Below are 21,748 nucleotides of genomic sequence, written 5' to 3'. Positions count from 1 at the left end.
ACTTCTGGCCATGAATTACGAGAACCTATGATTTGCGACGGAGGCTTGGACGGTACGTCTGGAAACAGTTGTTTAAAGAATATCAATAGCGAGGCGTCCAGGCTGCATGAATTGAGGAAATTAAAGTGGTTTTCAGTACTCGGAGTTCCGCACCTTGGCAGAGTTCTTCTTGTTTAGCTTGGCTACCGGATTCCCTAGGTTGCTACCACCATTGCCTCGACATTGCCTGTCCACATTGGGCTGGAGTCTCACAGTCATCCCTGTCGCCATCGCTCCCTTTCAACGGCTCTTAATGATTTTTTTTAGCAAAACATCAGACTGCTTGCTTTCAACACTTCGTGGAAGAACGCCTACTTGTCGAACTCCCAGCGCCGCCGCCATGCAGTTCAACTCGACTCTCTTAGCCGCGGCATTAGCCTTTCTTGCCTGTGCCCAAGCCGAGAATCCGGCAACAATAAGTTGGGCCATCAAAGACCTATCCTTCGCTTGCGATGCAGTGAAGCGCGTGTGCAACTATAATTTCATCTCGATGCTCCTCCGGGCACTTCCTCCACCCCGATGCTACGACATGCTCAACTGTAGTGGCGCTCGAACGTAATCCAACGGACTCAATACCAGAAGCAAGAGCGGGCGACCACGTGCTGATCGTCTGATTGACGATACGCAAACAAGACATCACACATTAAAGCCCACGAATTCTGTTGTATGCACAAATATGTATTTGACTACCAAAAGCGTGGAATTGAGTGCCACATTACTGGGACCACTGCAGAGCTCTTTCAGCTCTACGCTGTGCACCACTTGGCATGGCCTCTCATTCGCGACCGTTCGCCATTCACTTTACATATCTTGGCATTTTCGGACCCCACTTTCTTTTCATCGAAAAGATTGACACTCTGCGTTGCTTCTTGCTCGTGTGAGTGCACCCATCTCGATTGTGAAACGCTGACATGGGGTATATAGGTAGAAAGATACCGGGAATTTGGAACACGTCTGGACGCATTGCTTTCAGTTAAAGGATAGAGCGCGACTGCAATAATGCTGGTGCATTTGGCTTTGGGCGCCAACTTCTTGGTGACATGCCTGACCTTCTCGGTACACAGGCCCGAAATTCCTGACGGCTTCCAATCAAACACTTCATGCTGTGCTATCCTCTCCAAATCTCTTGGCTCAAAGACCTCTTACCCAACAGATCTGACTTACAATGACTCGCTCACCAGCTACTGGTCTGACCGAGCGACCGATGTCAAGCCAAACTGCATATTCCGGCCTACAATCGACCAAGAGGTCGCTCAAGCTGTCAAAATTCTTGCCTCCAACACGCACTGCAAATTCGCCATCAGAGGCGGCGGACACTTTGGCTGGCCTAAAGCAGCAAATATTGAAGACGGCATAACGCTCGACCTCTCATCGTTGGACAGCATCTCCGTCTCGGAAGGCAAGACCGTCACCACCGTCGGCGGTGGAGCTTACTGGAACCAAGTCTATTCTTACCTTGACGCCATGAATCTAAACTGTGCCGGCGGCCGCTACGCCACGGTCGGAGTCGGAGGCCTCACCCTAGGAGGCGGAATCAGTTTCTTCTCCCCACGCCTGGGCTGGGTAGCAGACACCGTAAAATCCTTCGACATCGTCCTCGCATCTGGACAGCTCGAAACCGGAATCTCCTCCACAAAGAACCCCGATCTTTTCCGAGCATTGAAAGGCGGAAGCAATAATTTCGGAATCGTCACATCTCTCCGTCTCAAAACTTTCCCTGGAGGACCATTCTTCATGGGTACGGTTGAGTATGATATGTCCTCCACCCCGGAATTATCACAAGCTTTCTTAAAGGCCGTTGCCGCAAAGAAAGAAGCTTGGGATCCCTATGCCGCGTTCTTACAGCAATATCATTTCATCAAAGATCCTACGACCAACGGAACGACATCAATATCCATGAACAACATCCTAGCCTACACCCAACCCTTCCCCAAGGACAACTCCACACCGGCATTTCTCAAACCTCTCCAAGACGCTGCACCTTCGACGGGAAACGACCTCGGAGTTCAATATCTTTCAGAATTCCTGGAGAGATTCGAAGACGACGATGCGACGAGACCGAGACAAGTGCTTTCCAATCTATCGTTTCGACACGATATGAGTGATTTCATGCAGCAACTAATTCAAATCTTCGAATCCACAACCCGACCCCTTTTCCAGCGCATGGAACACATGTCTCTCGCCCTCATCTTCCAACCGATTCATCCAGTCTTTACCTCGAAAGGGGACAACGTCCTCGGCTTTGGACGGCACGGGAAGGAAACCCCGCTGGTAAATTTATGTATTCAGACAGGTTGGGCTGGGGCGGAATTTGATGAGTTGGTGGTGGGAACGATTCGGGAAGCTATTGAGAAGGGCAATGCTTTGGCGAAGGAGTATGGTGTGGATTCTGAGTGGCTTTATTTGAATTATTCGGAAGAGTGGCAGGATCCTATTTCGGGTTATGGAGAGGAGGAGGTGAGGTTTTTGAGGAAGGTGAGTAGGGAATATGATCCTGAGGGGGTTTTTCAGAGGCAGGTTCCTGGGGGTTTTAAGCTTTGGTGAATGAGCTGGTGGGATTGAGAATTTAGTGGGATGGGATGTGAGATGTGGTGAGTGTTGAATGGATTGACTGTGAGACTCAGTTCTGTGTTAAGCACCTTTGAATCTTAGCCAGCTGGAGTTGCACCACCTTGTTCACTGTCAGCTGTACTCACGAGAGCGTCATTCATCAGGTCACTTACCAAGATCTTGAACATTTGGCCCGGAGTATCCACAGGCTGCAGACGCTGCGGACGCTGTTCCGGCTGAATTGCCATTTGCTGTGGCAGCGCTAGCTGCACAGAGACCACCGCTGGGGAAGTTGATAGCTGCCGTAACGCCGGGACCCTATCTACAGTCAGCCAAAGCAATCCCACGAGTGTATGCTCCACATTGACTTACACATCGACCATTCCCGATGTAGTTATAGTACGAGGTACCTCTGGGAGCAGAGCCATTAAACGCGGCAGCCTCGATAATGCTCGAGTACTTGGAATAGCTGCAGTAGTTCGTCCTAACAACAATACACTTCTGGACGAATTGGGAAGGATTGCTAGTGAAGAAGAAGAACGCCGAGTCTTGGAGGTTCTGGGCTTGGACGCAGCAGTCGTAGGCAGAGGCGGCGTCAGAACCCTTCATGTATCCGTGAGTCAGTTGTCCTTCCATCGTTTGTAAGTGTGCTCTCACCTGTTCCGTGAAGATTGCTCCTTGAGATCCACAATTTGCGTCGCCAGTGCCATCGAGGGCGCAGGAACTCGCACCACCGACCGATGCCGTGACGGCACCGCTTCCAACTGCGCCTCCAGAGTAGAGATATCCGTTGATCGGAAAGTTCTTGTATTTGCTGGCCATGTTCAATTTACTGCATGCTGCGTAGAGGTTACCAGAGCTTGCGCGCTTCTCTAGCGCAGCTGTGGATTCAGCGGCCTTGATCGGGGTTAGAGTGTTGAAGAAGGTGAGCGGTTGAATACGTCTCCCTTACATCAGATAGGTCTCTACGACGGAACGTGGAGCCGGGAAGGGTGAAGCTGATCGGCTTCCAGCTAGATAATGGATACTCATTGATGTTAGCGACACGCTCCATACGAGCTCAGTGGGACTTACAATCCACCCGGCGGACACGAAGGGTGCTATGGTCGCCAAAGCCAAGGCAAAGGTTGAAGCAGTCTTCATGCTGGGCGAGAGATCTGAGAGAGACGATGTGATACCACGCATTCCGGCCTCCCTCCTCTGCTCTTATATTCGATTCGATCTGTGAAGAAGGGGTGGTCACATTATTCATTACTCGACCCATGAGCCGAGTCAAGTTACTTCACTCGCTGTTGTGATTCGCCTTCGAGCGAGCCTGGAGCTCAATAACGGTGGCGGGGCCGTGAGCATGAATTGTTCATCGCAATCTGATCAATGTTCGTCGGACGTGAAGAAGCACCAAGGAGCAGGCAGGGCTTCAAGCTTCCTGAAGGAACTGGTGCGAAAGCATTTGTTGCCGGATGGCTGAGACATGAAGAACTTTCCATCGAGTCCGACAAGGCAACCCGTGATGCGTAAATCCTGGTGGCAAAGACTTGAAGGTCAAAGTGCAGAGCAGCAGAGAGCAGAAATTCAGCGATATGGCTGTAGTCTTCGTTTTCCGATGTCTCCATCCAGACCGTTCGCATGACTTCAATCAAGCCGTTCGGAAGACTCCAGAAGCCGGGGCGTCATATACGCAGGATCGTTTCATGTCTCGTCAACGCGCAGACTGCAGTCGCCAGTCGATGGTAAGATCCATGCATCTGCTACCTCGAGGACCTTTCCTTGACTTTGGCCCGTTTAGCACTCATAGAACTAGTGGACGACCCCACAATTACTTCCCTCACGCCTGAATCTCGGAGAAACTTCAGGTGGAGCGCAGCGCCGGTCTGACTACCAAAATCGCCGAGTTGACTACCGCGGTAGTCAGGAACTCTAAAATGACAGGGGGTTAGCCGAGGTTAAGCTGAAAGGTATAATATACCAATATACGGGGAAAGGTATACCTTTCCCTATTGCTTTCCTATACTATTTACTATAAATACAAATACGAATAAGAAAACTACGGAATAGTAAAGATATTAAATATTCTACCGACCTATACTAAGAACTAGATACTAACGCCTCTATCCTCGGAGAACCTACCGCGGGAAAGGCCTATTCTATTAGAAATCGTATATTATTCTAATACTATTCCGATCTTATTCCGATTATATCTATTTTAGATACTAAAAGCAATTTAAGGTCGATCTTACCGAAGGGGATAGCCCCCCTACGACTGCTTAGCTCGGATTTAACGACGATAATACCTACGAGAAGGACTACTAAGGGCTAGAATTTAAGGAGTACGACGAGGAGTACTATAAAAGCCGATTAGTAGTACTATATATCGACGAGGACGTTAAGGACGTTATAAGATATATAAGGGCATTCCTATTACAATATTAAACGAATAAGAACTTATTTGCAATAGGATAGGATTGTTATTACCTCGAACCGCGACGCTATTAGGGCTCGTTTTGTCGAATACGTAACTATAATACCGTAATATCCGAAGACCTACGAAGATAGATACGTATACGTAATCGACTACTCTACGACTAGTACTAAGCCGGAGCTAGATATAAGTAGATTCTTAACCCGATATTATTCCGATCTTATCGCTTTAAGAAACGATTAATAAACGATTAGTAAGGATAGCTAATAGAGAGGTAGATATAATATAGCGTTCCCTTAGTAGGAACGAAGGGGGCTATTCTAATAGTATCTAGTTGCTTAGGCAATATACCGTATACTAAGACGTCGTACGACTGCTTAGGTATTAAGCAGTGCTAGTAGTTATACGAGAACCTAGTATCTATAGATTACTACGAGGTCCCGGAAGAATAGTAGAAGATAAGAAAGAGATTGAATCTTAAAAGGTTTAACGAAGATAATCCTAATCTAGCGAGAAAGAACGCGTCGAGGTACGTAATTCTAATATTAATAGTTTTATAGGCGAATAATAGCGATAAGCTCTACTAGTCGCTCCGAAAAGAGTTTAAAAATAGGATATTCTATAAGGCCTTTAGGTACGACTCTTATAAGATAAAGTTTAGATTCTTTAATCTACGGATAAGTAATAAATCCTAAACTAATATTAATCTAATACTATACCGATGTAAATAGATTCCGATTTATTTCGTATACTAATACTAAACGAAATAGCTTAAAAGGATAATACTAGGCGAAGGATTTATCTACTATACGAACTACGACTCTTCTAGCCTAAACAAATACGATTATCGCTTCCGCGCGATTAAGCTAGCGGAGAATGTCGATTATAAATAGATATAGAGCCTAGTTATAGAGGTAAACAATTAGTCTAGGATTCCAATTATAAAGCGATAGTATATAGAGATCTTATAAGGGACGAGCCTACGGAGGATATACCGTAAGTGTAAATAGATTCTTATTGTATTACAAATAGATTAATATCGCAATTAGGTTACAATTACCTCCCCTCTAGACTAGGTTTCTTTAAGAAGATTAGTTATCTAGTTAAAATAAGGAAGATCGTTCCTATTAACTTTGCGGTATATCCTTACGTTATCTTCGTATCCTTCTTTTAGCATTATTATCTACCGCCGCCGCCTATACGACCGCTTTAATCCTATAAGGATAAAATCTTAAGACTTATTACTCAAACGCTATTAGTAACGATAATACTATATATATTAAGCAAATAAGAATCGTATATTAAACGGTTTAGAAACTAATTAGAACGGGATAAGCTGTCTTCCTTTAGACCCTCGCCCTATAGTAGTACCTCCGAGATAAAGAGGTTTACGCCCTTAGCGAAATTTATCTTAGTCTAGAGAATACTAATAATATTAGACGGGAAATCCGACGACAAAAGCTTATTTATTACCTAGACGGAACTACGATAAATAGAGTCTAATTTAAGTATAATATCGAGTAGAAGAACCCCGAAACGGTAAGAAAGTCGATTCCTATTCGATTTACATTCCTTTCGCAATATATTATTAATCTACTAACATTCTATTTAGCAATATATCTAGGGTATATAGTAGATAGAACAAGAGTGTATAACTATTACATTCTTCGTATAGTAGGCGTCTCTATTCCTTTCCTTCGATACCTACGAGGTCGATATATCGTTCTAACGTATTAAGGAAAAGAATATAAACGAAGTAATTCTCGGACGATAGGATAAAGAGCGAACTATTCGTAAGTAATTCGCATTCCGATATTATACTAATATTATTCTATTCTAAATCCATTCTTAGTCCTAGTCTTCGCCCGAGCCTACGTCCGTAGAGAATCCGAGTCTATATACTAGAACTTCTTTACGCGAGTCTTCGGAAGGATACGTAAGGTTACTAGAACAGTAGTAACCTTTTACTATATCTACGGTAAAGGAATTCGAGCGGTCGTAACCGACCTAAACTTAAAGCAGGCTAAAGGTATAAGAAAGCATTCTTATTTTAATATTATTGCGATAATAAACGCTTCTCCTAGGCTTAGGACTTTATCTTTAAGAAATTAACTATTAAAACCGCGATTAGAGGGTGTAACTCAAATATGTTATCCTCTATTATGTAATCTATTAGTAGAGGAACATTAATAAGGCTATTTAGAACAAGAGCCTATACGATCGATCGATCCTTTTCGCTCGGATAGATAGTATCCGTAGATTGAAATCAAAAGAGGCTTATATAAAGGAAGTTAAAGCTTTAGTAGGTAAGTAAGAAAGCTTTTAGATTAGAATCTTAAATAAATCTTATTACTAGGTTATTTAAACGAGAAAGTAGCAAGGTAGGCTAGATATAAGCTCTATCGCTATATCCGCTATAGTCTAGTACCCGCCTTCTCGAATATTCCTAAGGCAACTTAGCGGACAATTAGATACTATACTAATACAATCGAGTTAGCCGGGAAACAGGGGTACTATACTAGAAAGCATCGGGAAATTCTACCTACGATTAATGCGTATATTAAAGCTTTCTAAAGGCTTTCCGATTAGTTTCGCAAAGCAATAATATTAAAATAGCGCTACTATCTTAAATCGAAAAACTCTAACGTCTATAAAAAACATTAAGTCCTATAGCGTTCGTTTAATATAGCGGGCTTACTCCGTATACTCGCTAGCAACGAAGAGTAAACAGCGATATAGTATAAGTAATCCTTATTAGAATAGAATCGGAATAATATTAACTTCCGTATCTAGAGAGCCGCCGTCGTAAACGGGATACGATAGAAAAGAGAACGGAACGAGAATTTAATAAAGATATAATCGTCGCCGAAGAACTAGGTAGTACTTAGATACTAAGGCGGCGTCGTTCGGCGCTATCGTTACGAGCGAAGGAAAGTCTAGCCTTACGTAAAGTAACTAGTACGCCGTTACTACTAAGTATACCGGTAACTAGCGACGATATACCGCCGATCGACGTAGAGCTTCTAGAACGGTAGAATAAGGCGAAACGAGAGATACTTAATCTCCTTCGCGAGGAAATAGTATTAAAGGAATAGATAAGGGAGAAAGGTTTATAATTAGTATATTAAAGGATTTAGATTAGTATAGCAAAGGATTCAGACTATAATGCAAAAATAATTATAACTACCTCTATACTAGTATAGCAAGTTCTTAACCCGCCTAGGAAATCTATATTCTTATTCTATTCTTATCCTATTCTTATCCTATTCCTATCCTATTATTATTCCTTCGTTACCGCTCTAAGAGCTCTTAAGCTCTCGTCCGCGAGATCTTAGAATAATACTCGGTATTTATAGCTACGGAAGAGGTCTTAGGTCTATCCGTTTCGTAAATAGGTCGGATAACGATCGAGCTATCCTTACTAACGTAGAAGACCGATAGCGCTCCTAAAATTGATCTAAATAGAATAAGAATAGACTAGCAATCGTTTAAGATCTAAATAAGAGTAGACTTACCGCGTTTCCTCGCTTATATCTAGGCACTCGAATAGAACTATAAGCGAGAGGCTATAGATCGGGAAAACCTATCGAGGATATAAGGGCTACTAAGCTAGTACTAGCTTAGTTAGAGGGGCTAGCTAGACTAGTAGCGTAGGCGTAATAGGCGGATTAATCGAAGGCTCGGGTATAGGCGTTTTCGAGGGCTAAGCCGGGAGGGGTTCGGTACTAGGCTCTCGCTTAATATTAGAATCCGAAACGGATGTTATTAGTTTCGGATTGCGAGAGGGCGCCGACGGGGCATTTATAGCATTCTATTTAGAACCGGATACCGCGAGCTTTTCGAGGTCCTCGAGGGGATTTTCTTCCTCTAGGTTATAGACCGAGCCCTCCGACTTACCCGAAGAAATTACTATTAGCGCTGATTTATACGATTTAGAAATACTAGAAATATTAGTACGAAGTCGACGATAGATAGGATAAAACGAAGATTATAACTTACCGCTATTACGACTCTTTAGTTTTATACTTATCGTCCGAAGCAATCCTATAAGTAAGGTTAATTTTTTTTAGGTATATTTCTACCGTCGTAGGTTAAATAGATTCGTATTCTAATTACAAACCTTTTTATCGAACTCGATTTCCGGACAGCGATAGGACTCTTAGGCCGTACCGCTATAGGACTTAGTCCTTACTATTCCGTTTCGTCGTTATCCTCGTTAGCGTCGCTATCGTTAGTACTTATCGATAGAGTTCTTTCTCGAGGTATCAGATTTTTCGAAGATATAGCCGTTTTATCTCGATTAGACTTATAATTTATTAGTACTAAATTAAGTATAGAAACAGAGGCATTTAAAGACTTAGTATTGTAACCTATTGCTTTTACCGACTAAGATCCTTTAGCCTTACTGCCCCTAAGAAAAGTTAGTAAAAAATTATTTAAATCTGAAATTATTAAGAAAGCCCGAGAACTATTATTAGATTCTTATTAGTTTAAGAATAGTTTGATAGTACTTATTGCTTTCTTATTAGTATTAGAAGGGTATCTCCTAACCCTAACGCTACGCTAACTATACTAAAAAAACCCTACTTATAAGGTCTCCTTGCCCGAAATAATATCGTCGAGGTTAGCCGCGAACTTAGCCTTAGCCTTACTCTTCTTAGACGAGCGTAAGCTACGTAGGGTAGTAGGCTTTTCTAAAACGAATAAGAAACTATTAGTACTTTTTCTTAAACTATTCTAAAACTAATAATATACCGATTCTATCTGCCTTCTTTAGAGTAGTATTAGTAGCTTTCTTTAGCGTCTTCGGCTTTAGCGCACTTGCCGCCTTCTTAGTGTTGTTAATATAGGCGTTGTTAGCAGCGACAGCTACCTTACGATACTATTCTAAATAGAATTAGCCTATATTTAAACGTTTCCGAAACTATTCTAATTAGTATTATATACCCTTAGCCTATTTCTTCGCCTTCTATCTACCTTAATCTTTTCTCTTCTTAAATATAAGACTATGTCTACCTTTGTCGGTATTTATATATATATAGGCGAGAAGGGCGGAGGAGTCTTAGAATAGCTTATACTAAAACTAATTAGATACTATTGCTAATATATTTAGATTAGAAAAAACTTACTAACTATATATCGTTATCCTTACTAGTAGTAACGCGACAGATTACCTCGCCTAGTACTAGAATTTAGTCGTCGTCTAAGAAGGTGTTTTCGTTTACGACTAACTTAAATACCTCGAAGCCCTAAAAGCAATTAGAAATAAATAGTAATAGAATAATAAAAGGACTTACTAATAGTTTTATATTCTTGCCCGCCGCCTCGATATATGCGAGGTAGTCCTTATTATTAATAAGCTTCTAAGATAGGGCTATAGTAGAATCGAGTTTAAATAGATTAGTAAATCGAGTTAGAATAGATTAAGATTAGATTCTAAATAGACTAACGCTAGTAGAAGCTGCTATAGTAGGGGAAAGGAATAAGGGTTACTTTCGGAAAGTCGAGCTTGTTTAAGTCGAGCGCGCGCACTAACCTGCGTACGGACCAACACGGCTTCCTCCGATTAGTCAATTCGGTGGTCAGCTCGGCGATTTTGGTGGTCAGGATTTCTGAGTGCCCCTTCAGGTGGGGCCTTTCGATTGGAAATCAAAGCCGCGGCACGACATCACCTCTCACTCTTCCAGGTCCCATGCACGAAACAACCATCAAGGTCACCAACCACGAAGCTGTTCCATAGAAGAAAGCCCATACCATGACTGCCTCAACCTCCAACATCCCCCCCTTCGAAACAACCTTCGCCGTCCCACTCTCCTGCGAATCCTGTATTAAAGACGTCTCAACCTCCCTCTACAAACTCCCGGGAATCCACAACGTCTCCGCAGATCTCGCATCACAACTCATAAGTATCACGGGCAATGCAGCACCTTCGGCGATTGTGAAGGCGATCGAAGATACTGGACGAGATGCCATATTAAGAGGCAGTGGGAAGACAGGCGAGGAGGCTGCAGTTTGTATTCTGGAGACTCATGCTAGTCATGTGAGAGATGGGGTGAGGGGCTTGATTCGCATGGTGCAGGTTGGGGAGAATTTGACGATTGCCGATGTTACGGTGAAAGGTGTGAAGCCGGGCGAGTATAGGATCACGGTTCGGGAGGCCGGGGATATTAGTCGCGGCGCAGCGAGTACGGGTGGGATTTGGGATGCGGTCCAGGCGGAAAAGGAGGGTAGACAAGTGGTGAAGGGCGTCTTCGGGACCGTCACCGTCGGACCGAGTGGATTGGGATCTGTGTTTCTGGATCGACCGGTCAAGATTTGGGAGATGATTGGAAGGAGTTTTGTTGTGACGAGGCAAGAGGAGGGGAAGTTTGAGAAGGAGGACGAGGATACGCTTGTTGGTGTTATTGCGAGGAGTGCCGGTGTTTGGGATAATGATAAGACGGTCTGCAGTTGCAGTGGGAAGACGGTCTGGGAGGAGAGAAAGGAGCAGAGAGGGAAGGGAATGCTCTGAACTGGATGTGTTACAGCCCCTGCGACACAAGCTCAGCATACGGCCACTTGTCCTGCTTTGAGCTCAGAATTCCATCCTGTCACTCCAGCTTCGATGCACAGAGCCCTTCAAACCATCGCCCCGCCGACACACATCTTTGCATGCTCCGTCGCCCATTCGTCGTAGATCATGATCTAGAGTTCGTCCGTTCGCGTTCTATTGGCATCGACCAGTCAAGGCAGCGCCGCAGTCGCATTTGACCCTTCCTTCTGGATGTCCTGCAACATATCGAGGGGCAAGCCGGTGAAGCAGTCGTATCTGCGGCGGGCCCAGAATGAGCGGCGATGTTGTTTCCCAGTCGGAAGCAGCGACTCGAGGCGGCAGTGGGATGTTTCAGGCGCACCCGACCTTCGATAGTGTTCCATGAATGTGTTTGGCGCTATCTGAAGCGGCGGACGAACTGCAAGCTACCTACAATACGAGTGACTCGCTTTGATCTGAAGGAGAGCCGGTGCGAAGGTCTGCGATCCAGAAATGCCGCGTTCAGTAGCGCGAAAGGGAAGATGAGGGAAGGCATATGCAATTGACATGGAACAAAAGGAAGTGAATCTTCACATAAGCACACGAAAGTGGCTGCAAGAAAGTCCATCCATTCATCAGTTGGACTGTTTAGAAGCCACCTTCAGAGCGCATGCGCGTTCTAGTTACCCAAGTACTGCATGTCAGCGTCCTCTTGGCTGATCCACCCAGACCTCCGTCTCTCGTGGCCGTTCGTTGGAGCCGTGTTGCCTGCAGCCTTCGAGCTCCGTATCAACCGTGTCAAACCTTGTTACGCATCACGTACTCGCCGAAGTCCCAAGAGCCGTTCTTGAGTGCCACACCAAGCAGCTCCGCCAACTTTTCGAGCTCGCGACGGTGCATCCAGCCGTAGTAGTGCATCTTGTACATTACGCAAATTTCGCGGCAAGGACTGTCGAGCGGAGCACCATCCGGAAGGCAAACCTTCTCGAAGTGTTCATCGCGACGATGAAGTTTCATCTTGAACGACTTGACATTTCTCAAGTTGGCGGCAGCCTCGTCTAGAACAGACTTCGTTTTGGCAAAGTCCTAAGCTAAGTCGAGCTTCGGTGCTGCTGAGTTTGCGCGCTTTGCTACGATACTTCTCGAGCAGCGTCTTCTTCACCGCGACTTGATTCTCGTCCACGTCTCCGTCCTCTGAGCCTCCTTCGAGCTCACTATCTTCTCCTACGGTGTTGGCCTCCTCTTCATTCTCGTCGTCAGTCCATGGCCAACCGGATTCGCCCTTCTCAAGTGCTTGCGATATAAATATGGCCGTGTCGATATGCGGCCGGAAGAAGGGCGACCGAGCGATGAGCTTGAAGTTGCGCAGCGAAAGCTTTGTCGGAGTGACGAAGAGGGTCTTCAGGAATGGACGCAAATGCGGGAGAAGTTGACCTTCGTATTCGTCGAGGGTAGTGGATTTGCGAAGCCGACCTGATGTGATGGAAAAGGTCAAGCGACTTGAATTGTGGATCAAATATGTATCATTGGAGTAACACGCGAAGCTGAGGTCAACCTTGTGGGCATTCACATGCACAATACGGGGCAGTCACCCACTTGACAATACTGTAGCAGGAAAGCGCGATTGCCATCCCTGTGCATAACCTCACCTCACCTGCGTTACATCATTCATCATCGCCACCACATCTTACGTTCCGATCAACAAAAGACCTCAGAGGAAGTGTGCGCCAAATTGTCGACGTTTCTGCGTCGAGCAACGGCGCCTCAGATATGCGCTTAAAATTGCGCGGCGAGACCATGGTCGGAGAAACGTACAGTATGCTGAGAGTCGGGCGAATCGCTGGAACGATCCTTGTCTCATAGGAAAACGAGGTGAAGCAGAGTCGCAGCTTTAAATGATCGCTGAACTGGAGGTAGTCGATAACTTGGTCGAGGAGTTCTTACGGTAAGGCTTTGGTGTGGTAATCTTTCTGGCTCTGCTCAGTGCTGGTCGCCATGTTGCGTTTGTCCACGGATGTTCGTTGTCCAATTTTATGTAAGTCGAGCCTTGCGCTGTGAAGTCAACGCGTGCATAAGCTGCGCGGCATCACATCCTGAGAAATTTCCAGCATGGTCCAAGCTCGCGCAAACGACCGCACTTGCCTGGCCGCCTACCCTATTGTCGCCCGAGCAACAATCCGAAACCTCACAATAGTCAAGATCCCACCTATTGTTGCCTAGATCGAATTCTCAGGCTCACTCCAGCAGATCTACGACCTTCAAAAATGATCTTTCCGCTTCTCCAACTTCTTACACGAAGCCCTGACCGGCGGCGACCTGACTCCAGTCAAACAAAGACTGCCCAAGATGGCATTCGGGCACCTCTTCCTCGCTCTCCTGATCAGCACAATCAGTCTCATCGCGTCCATAATCTTCCTCACAACGACAACCAATGCCCACCTTCGCTACTTCTATGTCGCTTGGACGACGGTCTCCGCCGCGCTGGTCTGGATTCTGGTCTGCGTAAGCGCGTGCCTTTGGTCGAGGAGATGTGAAGGAGCCATGGAAGCAGAGCCACGGAAGCAGCGTAAGTACCAACCTCTTCGGACCCTCTAAGAATGAATGCTGAGTTTCTTCACCACAGGCATCGGCCGCACCATCTTCGAAGTCTGCTGGCCGAATGGAAGCCAGGGAAGCTTTCACTCATACCATCGCGATCGTCCGCAAACAAAAGTGTCTGGTACGCCGCGGATTCCTTCTCGTATATGCCATTTCAGCTGGATATCGTTCGCTGACATCTTCGCAGCGCCGGCAAAACGCACGCACACCGCATCGCCAGCGTCAACGCCATCCGCACTGGAATCCGGGAAGTCAAAGCACAATCGAACGTCCTCGCAAATCCCAATGCCGCCCACCATTTACTCGCAGTCTCGGCACACCCACACACCTTCCGACTCTATGTCTTCCGAGCGATCTTCCAACTCCAGAACCGCTCTCATCTATCCCGACTCAAATGGCTTCTTCCACGATCCAGGTCTGACGAAGCCGCGTGGGCCCGCACCTCCGATGAAGCAACCCTGGTGCGGTTGCGGACAGCCTTCCTCGTCACAGCTAAGCGTCCAGAAGAAGCCTTCGCTCATCTATCCCGATTCAAACGGCATCTACCACAATCCAAACCAAAGCCCAAATGTTTCGCCGCTGTCCCAGATCCCACTCAACCGGCATTCGGCAGTCTCGGCACTCTCTCTAGATACCGAAATTTCGCAAGCGAAGCTGGAGACAGCGAGCGTGATGCGCGCTACTCGACCGCAGACCATTAATATCACGCCGCCGAAATCGACTCAGGGCAGCAGCAGTGGTGGCGTGACTCGCGGTGGAGTTGTTGTGGACGAGAGCGGAAGCCCGAGGAAGGTGGTGTCGGATGGCTATCCAGTAGTGATTCATGATTGAGCTTTTCCAAGGCGCATAGTGATGGCGATAGAAGCGAGGCACTGGTTGCCAAGCTTAACAGATCGAGCGGCGGCGGAGACAGCTAGACTGAGCAGATCAGAAGAGTTCTTAGCACTCGAAACGTTGAAGATACCTGAGAACTTACCGGTACCGTACCAAGAAATCCAAGTTGTGAAGATTCCGCATCCCACGATGTTCCATCTCTGCGTACACACCATAGTGAGGCACGCAATGATGAAAAGACCCGCAAGCGGGTGATGCGCCCACACGCTCGACCGAAGTCGATTGCGCGAACAATGGCAGTAGAGCATAGCTCATGATGCCAAGAATGAAAGATCAATCAAGAAGATCGAAGAATCTGTGTTATGCCCTCAGGAAGCCCCTCAATGATGGCGCAAAGCACCGGTTTCTGTCCTGTCAGCGATGCGCGTGCTCAACCAGCGCCTTGAGTGAGACCTGCTTGTAAGTGCAATTTCATAGTGAGGAGAAAGCAAGCATACAAAGCATAGCCGTAGGCGCCACTACTAGTCCGGAGCAGATGCCCCGTCTAGCTGCGCTACAGGCCCAAGCCACCCATCTAGTAGTACAGGGTATCGTAGGCGTATCAGCCGTCGACGCAGATCCAGAATACGCCAGTCATTCATGCTTCGTCCCTCGTTTCGTCGTGTGGAAGTGCATCGCTACGTCCGCGTTCAGTCCTTCGATCCCTTCTTTGCCTTCTTCATTTTCTTCTGCTTTTTCTGTTTTCGTTTCTCGATCTTCGATGCTGACAAACCACCCCCAGCAACAGGCTCTGTCGATGCTGCGGCAGCAGAACTGGCAAACTCGATGAGCTGCGTCAACAACATCACTGGTTGAGAGCACTTACCTGCTCGCCACAGGCTGCTTGGCCTTTTTCTTGGCCTTCAACTTCTTGGGTTTCTTGGCTTTAGAAGGGGCTTGAGCTACCAGCGGTGTGGTCCTGGAGAAAAGTCAGCTCCTAGTCGCGTAGCCAAGAGATTATCGATGGATGCGATGCAGGACAGAGGGACGACGAGTATCACCTGCTGACCAATCTCCGCCCATCGTATAGCCGTAGGGGGCGCCATACCCGGTCGGCGGTGCCGGGCGGGTTGGCAACGCATGCCGCAACGGGTATCGTGGAGGCGGCTGGGCGTAGTCGTGGTAGAGCGGTGGGCGAGCTGCAGGCGGCGGAGGCGGAGCGTAGTTGTTATAGTACTGCGCCGGCGGAGGTGGCGGCGGTGCAGTCTGCTGATAGCCTCGGGAGCCCTAAGATACAATCATTAGCTATCTACATCTCAAAACGCTTCAATAACAGAACACGATGCGGCGAGCTCCAGAAACGATGGCGGCGGCTTGGCTGGCGACCTGCGACGGAGTTAGTAGTGGTGTGAGGTCGCACACCGAGCATCCGCCGCTCAGTCTTCCATCTGGTCTCCGGAGGCCGGAGGTGCGCTCATGGGAGCAGTGCTGCACAGTCCTCGCGTGAGGTCGCCACGCGGAATATTGACGGTGAGCTTCTTCTTGCTCACCGGTGGTGGCGGACCCTTCCGGAAATCGGCTGGCCTGTCGAAGAACGGGTCAAGACCAGGCGCCCTTGGCACAACCTCACGCTTTGGAGGCGGTACACCCTTCGCTGGAGGCGGAACAACAGGACGGGGTCTACTCACTTGCTTGTTGAGGTCGTGGAGGTTGTCGCGCAGATCTTCGAAAGAACTGTAGTTTCCACCCAAAATGCAGCCCAAAACGCTGCGAGTGCTGTTGCCGGACCCTTTCCGCAACTGATCCAACTCATGTTGAATCATCGAGAATGCGCCTTTGAAGCATTGCAGGACGAGGTCAATCTTGGCGGAGCCGCCTGAAATGTCGTGCTCCGGTTTGTCGGGATCCATGATGGTCAGTCGGTCCATGTTCATGTCGATGCCCATGTTCTGGGTCTTACTGAAGTAGCCTGGAGGTTTCATCCTGATGCCGGTGGTCCTAATGTCGAACTTGTTGCCGTAAAGGTCGAAGAAGTCTAGCATGAGCTCGCCATAGCTAGCTTGAGAACGGGCTTGAAGATCAGGCTTCAGCTGCAACATACTGACCACCAAGCAGATGATTGTGAACCCTCCTATACCACCGGTGTGGACTTCGTTGAGGCCGCGCATAGCAAGGAACTGCTTGATGATAGCCACCAAGACGGGCATTTCTGGAAATTGCTGCTTCCAAGCAAGCAAGGTTGGAATTGTGTTCAGGCCGGAGTCATTCTCGAAGGAGATGTCAACCTTGATGTTGGTCCTGCTGTCGACAAACTTAATAAGGGGAACCTTGGTTCTGGTAAGTGTGATGACATCGCGGTTCTTGGCCATTCCAGTCTTGCGGAGCTCATTGGAAAGCTTGTTCATTTGAGTCCTGGACTGACAGAAGACCTTGGTACCATTGCGCATGTACTGACTCGATGTGGCAACGAGGTCTATGTCAGCGTCGGTCAGGTAGAGACCAGAGGCATAGGAGCCGAAGGGTTGAACGCTGATCGAACGTCCGCGTCCGAATCCAGAGATGAAGTAGTCGACGCGCTTCACCAAGTCCTCACGACAATTCTTCTCATAATCTCTCGGCGAGACATAGTCGAAGAAATCGAGGATTTCCCGATGCAAGCTGCTTAGAATCTGTTAGTGGAAGACGTTACAGATGTGGACATCGTGACTTACTGTAAACCAACGTTTGCCGCGAAGTCGTAGCCGTTAGCTGGAGCCCAAGGAGTCGGGTCTGAGTCGCTTGTGAGCCAGTCGTCAACAATGTGACCAGCGGAGAAGCGCTGCTGCTGTTCGACACCACGCTTGCGCTTGTTCTTCCCTCCGACGTAGTTCGACATGAGCTCCTGATCAGTAGGCATGATCAAGTCATCCGGTGGTGGAGGTGGCGGAATATCATCAGGTGGAGGTGGCGGAATGTCATCAAGTGGAGCACCAACAAAGTCATCATCATTACCGTCAGAAGAGTCGTCCTCCTGGTCGTCATCCATGTCGAAAGAGATGAAATCTACATTCTCCTTGATAGCATTGGTGATTGAAGCCTTCTGGGCTGCCTCAACTTTGGCCTTGCGAATGCTCTGCACGATGTCCTTCTTGGGCTGCAATCCGAGGTCGGTTGGTGGTGCGACTGAGTAAGGATCCGGATTGGACCACTTCGGACGTGCTGGCTCAGATGTTTGCTCATCCGCCTTCGCGCGCTTGCGTGAAGGGCCTTGGTCACCTTCTGCTTCATTACTGGCGTCTCCAGAGTCTTCCTCGTCGCTAGAGATCACCTCGGCAAACTTCGGCTGATTGTCGTTCTTCATGCCAACGAGCTGCTCAGGTGTGGTTTCGCGATCGGTATATTGCAAGATGGCGCGCTCATGTGCAGGTCTCGGGACGAACTTGCGATATCCACCTCGGTTGTTCGAATTCTGAGCACGACCATTGCCGCCACGCTTGGGGCCCTTGGGTGGTGGACGTGAAGCTGGCGCGCGCGGTGGTGGCTGCGCATTGGGGAAGCTTGGAGCAGACGAGTCGCCGGGCGCACGGAAACTGAAGTCGGCGCGCTGTGGTGGGCGAGCATTGTCAGCAGCGCCACGGAAGCTGTAGCTAGACTCGGCGCGAGGGTAAGTGGTGTAATTGTCATTGTAGTTGCGCGCCGGGGTGTAGTCGCGTGTGTCGCGGGCGGGTGGTGGGAAACGGTCATCGCGGTCGTCGCGGTTGTCGCGAAAGTCGTCAGCGCCGCGACGACGCTTCGCATTGGGACGGTATGAGTCGCCCATGGCTGTGGCTTTCGAGTCCTCGACGTTGGCGCTGATGATGATATGTAGAAGTAGTACTGGTGGGGCGTATGGATGCTGCGCCGTAGCAGCCTGATGCAGCGCGACTCCGTGAACGCCGGAAAGAAACAGCAAAAGGCCACCCAAAGAGCGTGAGTGTGTGACGAAGTGAAGGTGTCGATGGTCGATGTGAGATTGTTGCGCTGTCGAAAAGTTGATGTTGCTGCAAGCGTCACTGGGAGATTAGCGCCGGCCCGTCCGGCCCGTTCCCGCGTCGTGCTCAGATATACGCACGGGCCATCAAAGCAGCCTTCATCGCGTGCCATGCCATGGCTTCTCATTCATTCACTCGCTACGAGCATAGCACAAGTCTACTCTCATCAACGCATCATCATCATGTCCTCGAGGAACCATGTCACGCCCTGTTGCTGTATGTGGCTCCCCGCTTCATAACGCGCCAAGGTAGGACCTGCACGCGCACGCGAATGCGCCTGCTTGCATAATTGTGTTACAGACTGCCTTCTGCTTTCCACTTCATCGGTATCCCAGTTCACACGCCTTCTGAATATCGACTATGGCCGATAACACACGGACGATCAAGGCACGCTGCCTTTGCCGTTCAAGTGCACACAGCATTACTCTTCCTCGAGATGCCTTCCCGTTGAAAGGTTACATGTGCCATTGCAGCTCATGTAGACATATGACTGGATCTCTGTGTGTCATGGCCACGTTTCTGCCTGCTTCTTACCGACCAGAGACATCTCTCGTCGAAAATCTCACAGCATATGTCTTCTCAAAAAGGATCACGCAGTAAGTTCATCACTAAAGCACACATTTGCACATCCTGTTCATTAGGTCCAGATACTTCTGTCCGACATGTGGCTGCCAAATGATGGCTCGCTGTCTCGCTGATGGTGACGACCCAAATTCTCAAGTTACATGGGACATAGCAACAGGCACCGTGGAAAAGCTCGACAATGTGGTTGAATGGCAAGGCCACGAGCATTTGCAAGACACTTTAGATGGAGGCTTCTCTGATATGCTTACCGAGGTCGACGGCAAAGTTCTACCAAGATGGCCAGCACACTTCGGCCAAGGTGAAGAACTACCTCTCCGCTGGCAATCGCCTTCGAGGCCGAAAATACAGAGCTCACCGAACGACAAGTTGCATGCCCACTGCAAATGTGGCGGCGTCGAGCTGTATATCTCACGTCCGTCTGCTCGATCAGCTGTGGCAAAGAAAGCGTGGCCAGAGCTTCCAATATCCGTAGACGTTAAGGGAGGAGACATACCTGCTGAGAGCGACACCCATTGGCTGCGAGACAAGCAGACCAAGTTCCTGGGTGGTCTTTGTGCCTGCAATTCATGCCGTCTAGCTACTGGAATGGAGTTCATACCTTGGGCTTTTGTACCCCTTGTCGACCTTTCGCTGGATGCTGCGGGCGAGATTCCATTTCCAAACGACTGTCAATTTGGCACGATCAAGTACTACAATTCTTCCGAGGGCTGTCATCGATTCTTCTGCAAGGTCTGCGGTGCAACTTGTTTCTGGGATGGCGATGATCGAAAGTATATCAAAGACATTGCCATTGGCCTGCTCGATGCGCCTGAAGGCACGCGAGCAGAGTCATGGCTCGGATGGAGAACCAACAATTACGGCTACCGTGACGACACCATCGGTCGAGCAGACAAGTTCACGTTAGCATGTGAACACGGACTGAAAGCTTGGGAGGCCTCGAGAGAGGGAGATGATCTGAGCGGACCGCTTCATACTCCAGGAGCCTATTGAGCGAACCGGATTCGACTTATAAAAAAATGTGTGCACGCTCGCTTGACTGTTATTAGCTTCTTCTTGTTCGAGCTTTGAATGGTTGTTTCAGCGGTGGGAGTTAGCTTCATCTTGTTTTGCCACATTGAATCCATAAATGTATGTGTTGTGGGATAACGCTGAATCATCCGAGAATGGACACTTCTATGAGCCTGATATTAGAACTGACCGATACAGTCCATACCGACATTCACTTGATTATGGTCGTTACGTTTCGCTGTGACCGATAAGGCAGTTGCGACCGCCGGGCCGAGCGCTGAGCCCTTCCTCATTGGCTCTCCCGCATTGCGGCAATCCTCATGCAGGTAAGGTCACAGCTATACAGCTATGTCGTCAACTTCGTACCATGGTCGGTGAACATCATCCAAAAAGCAAATAAAGATCACGACCAACAAAATCGCAATTCATTCCAGTTCACATTCTCAATCAACAAGAAAGAAATTCAAGCACGAGAATGTCCTCCCCAACATGGCAAACAGCCAACGGCGCGATCCTCCCAAAAAGTAAATCCGATCTCAGTCCAGATGGCAACTTCACAATCACCGCTCCACCCAAGACAGACATCTGGCGTCGAAGCAACGAAGACGATGTCTTCAACGCACCCACAATCTATCAAAAACTCAAAGCTTCAGATTTCAAATCTATACAAGTCACGGTCTTTGCACCTTGGAAAACACAATACGATCAAGGCGGTCTGATTTTGGCATTTGAACCTCAACCTGCATCGAAAGGTAAGCCCAGACACCTATGCTGTGTGAGATCTAATTAATGAGTTCCGTTAGAGAGCCCAAATGATGTTGACCCCCGAAAATGGATCAAAGCAGGAATCGAATACTTCTCCCTACAATCCGTGATCGGAGTTGTGGGGACAGATCGCTTCAGTGACTGGAGTTTGAGTCCCATGTCTCAAGAACATCACCAGAAAGCTACGTTCAAGATGGTCAGAGATGAGACTACGTTGTGGGTTTACGCTGCGCAGGAGGGTAGTGAGAAACTTTTGCCTATGAGGGAGGTCAAGTGGGCGTTTATGGAGGGTAGGAAGGAGAGTGAGATCTGGGTTGGTGTTTATGCTGCTAAGCCCAAAGCCGATGAGGGGGAGGATGAGGAGAAGGGTATTGAGGTTAGTTTTTCGGGGCTAGAGGTTGAGAGGGAGGGGGAGGAGTCGGAAGAGGGATGAGTTTAGTGTTCGTGGGG

At 48.0% G+C, this 21,748-nt stretch overlaps 9 protein-coding genes across 9 annotated transcripts; 6 read left to right on the top strand and 3 right to left on the bottom strand.

Moving 5' to 3' along the window:
- Positions 1-72: 72 nt before the first annotated feature.
- Positions 73-1,003, bottom strand: MYCFIDRAFT_170098 (uncharacterized protein; the record flags this gene model as incomplete). The annotated part of the gene is made up of 8 exons (XM_007923318.1): positions 73-102; positions 140-202; positions 235-276; positions 313-480; positions 515-649; positions 682-766; positions 799-894; positions 927-1,003. The coding sequence occupies 8 exons, from the start codon at positions 1,001-1,003 to the stop codon at positions 73-75; spliced, it is 696 nt and encodes a 231-aa protein (XP_007921509.1).
- Positions 1,004-1,140: 137 nt separating this feature from the next.
- On the top strand, positions 1,141-2,577 carry MYCFIDRAFT_3272 (uncharacterized protein; the record flags this gene model as incomplete). The annotated part of the gene is made up of 1 exon (XM_007921435.1): positions 1,141-2,577. A coding segment is annotated over one exon (1,437 nt), but the record flags the coding sequence as incomplete, so codon positions are not given.
- Positions 2,578-2,605: 28 nt separating this feature from the next.
- MYCFIDRAFT_170096 (uncharacterized protein) lies at positions 2,606-3,939 on the bottom strand (the record flags this gene model as incomplete). Its single annotated transcript, XM_007923317.1, has 7 exons — positions 2,606-2,658; positions 2,708-2,825; positions 2,862-2,911; positions 2,937-3,532; positions 3,567-3,648; positions 3,682-3,843; positions 3,876-3,939. 7 exons carry the CDS (start codon positions 3,937-3,939, stop codon positions 2,606-2,608), a joined length of 1,125 nt encoding a protein of 374 aa, XP_007921508.1.
- A 6,824-nt stretch (positions 3,940-10,763) lies between these two features.
- Positions 10,764-11,586, top strand: MYCFIDRAFT_149140 (uncharacterized protein; the record flags this gene model as incomplete). The annotated part of the gene is made up of 1 exon (XM_007923316.1): positions 10,764-11,586. One exon carries the CDS (start codon positions 10,764-10,766, stop codon positions 11,517-11,519), a length of 756 nt encoding a protein of 251 aa, XP_007921507.1. The 3' UTR covers positions 11,520-11,586.
- Positions 11,587-12,592: 1,006 nt separating this feature from the next.
- Positions 12,593-13,123, top strand: MYCFIDRAFT_209825 (uncharacterized protein). The gene has a single exon (XM_007923315.1). The coding sequence runs from the start codon at positions 12,841-12,843 to the stop codon at positions 12,994-12,996; it is 156 nt and encodes a 51-aa protein (XP_007921506.1). The 5' UTR covers positions 12,593-12,840; the 3' UTR covers positions 12,997-13,123.
- Positions 13,124-13,865: 742 nt separating this feature from the next.
- On the top strand, positions 13,866-14,948 carry MYCFIDRAFT_192644 (uncharacterized protein; the record flags this gene model as incomplete). The annotated part of the gene is made up of 3 exons (XM_007923314.1): positions 13,866-14,085; positions 14,143-14,238; positions 14,305-14,948. 3 exons carry the CDS (start codon positions 13,866-13,868, stop codon positions 14,946-14,948), a joined length of 960 nt encoding a protein of 319 aa, XP_007921505.1.
- A 456-nt stretch (positions 14,949-15,404) lies between these two features.
- Positions 15,405-18,591, bottom strand: MYCFIDRAFT_159726 (uncharacterized protein). The gene is made up of 5 exons (XM_007923313.1): positions 17,642-18,591; positions 16,619-17,588; positions 16,039-16,199; positions 15,817-15,909; positions 15,405-15,764 (listed from the first exon to the last, which is right to left on the bottom strand). Exons 1-5 carry the CDS (start codon positions 18,268-18,270, stop codon positions 15,641-15,643), a joined length of 1,977 nt encoding a protein of 658 aa, XP_007921504.1. The 5' UTR covers positions 18,271-18,591; the 3' UTR covers positions 15,405-15,640.
- A 709-nt stretch (positions 18,592-19,300) lies between these two features.
- MYCFIDRAFT_119849 (uncharacterized protein) lies at positions 19,301-20,476 on the top strand (the record flags this gene model as incomplete). Its single annotated transcript, XM_007923312.1, has 3 exons — positions 19,301-19,536; positions 19,582-19,993; positions 20,054-20,476. Coding segments are annotated over 3 exons (1,071 nt in total), but the record flags the coding sequence as incomplete, so codon positions are not given.
- A 592-nt stretch (positions 20,477-21,068) lies between these two features.
- On the top strand, positions 21,069-21,701 carry MYCFIDRAFT_112076 (uncharacterized protein; the record flags this gene model as incomplete). Its single annotated transcript, XM_007923311.1, has 2 exons — positions 21,069-21,285; positions 21,328-21,701. Coding segments are annotated over 2 exons (591 nt in total), but the record flags the coding sequence as incomplete, so codon positions are not given.
- Between the last annotated feature and the right edge of the window lie 47 nt (positions 21,702-21,748).

Source organism: Pseudocercospora fijiensis (assembly GCF_000340215.1).
Source record: "Pseudocercospora fijiensis CIRAD86 unplaced genomic scaffold MYCFIscaffold_1, whole genome shotgun sequence".
Classification (NCBI taxonomy): domain Eukaryota; kingdom Fungi; phylum Ascomycota; class Dothideomycetes; order Mycosphaerellales; family Mycosphaerellaceae; genus Pseudocercospora; species Pseudocercospora fijiensis.
The sequence above is the reverse complement of the archived record's forward strand: the minus strand, read 5'-3'. Positions and strand labels throughout refer to the sequence as shown.

What these genes read in the sequence shown, in the direction of transcription:
- MYCFIDRAFT_209825 (XM_007923315.1), top strand. Translation starts at nt 12,841, where the DNA reads ATGCGGCCGGAAGAAGGGCGACCGAGCGATGAGCTTGAAGTTGCGCAG.
- MYCFIDRAFT_159726 (XM_007923313.1), bottom strand. Translation starts at nt 18,270, where the DNA reads ATGAAGAACGACAATCAGCCGAAGTTTGCCGAGGTGATCTCTAGCGAC. An exon ending in GCGGCAAACGTTGGTTTACA is followed by an intron (nt 17,589 to 17,641) that starts GTAAGTCACGAT and finishes GATTCTAAGCAG; the next exon opens with CTTGCATCGGGAAATCCTCG. An exon ending in CGCCCGGCACCGCCGACCGG is followed by an intron (nt 15,910 to 16,038) that starts GTATGGCGCCCC and finishes ACTTTTCTCCAG; the next exon opens with GACCACACCGCTGGTAGCTC.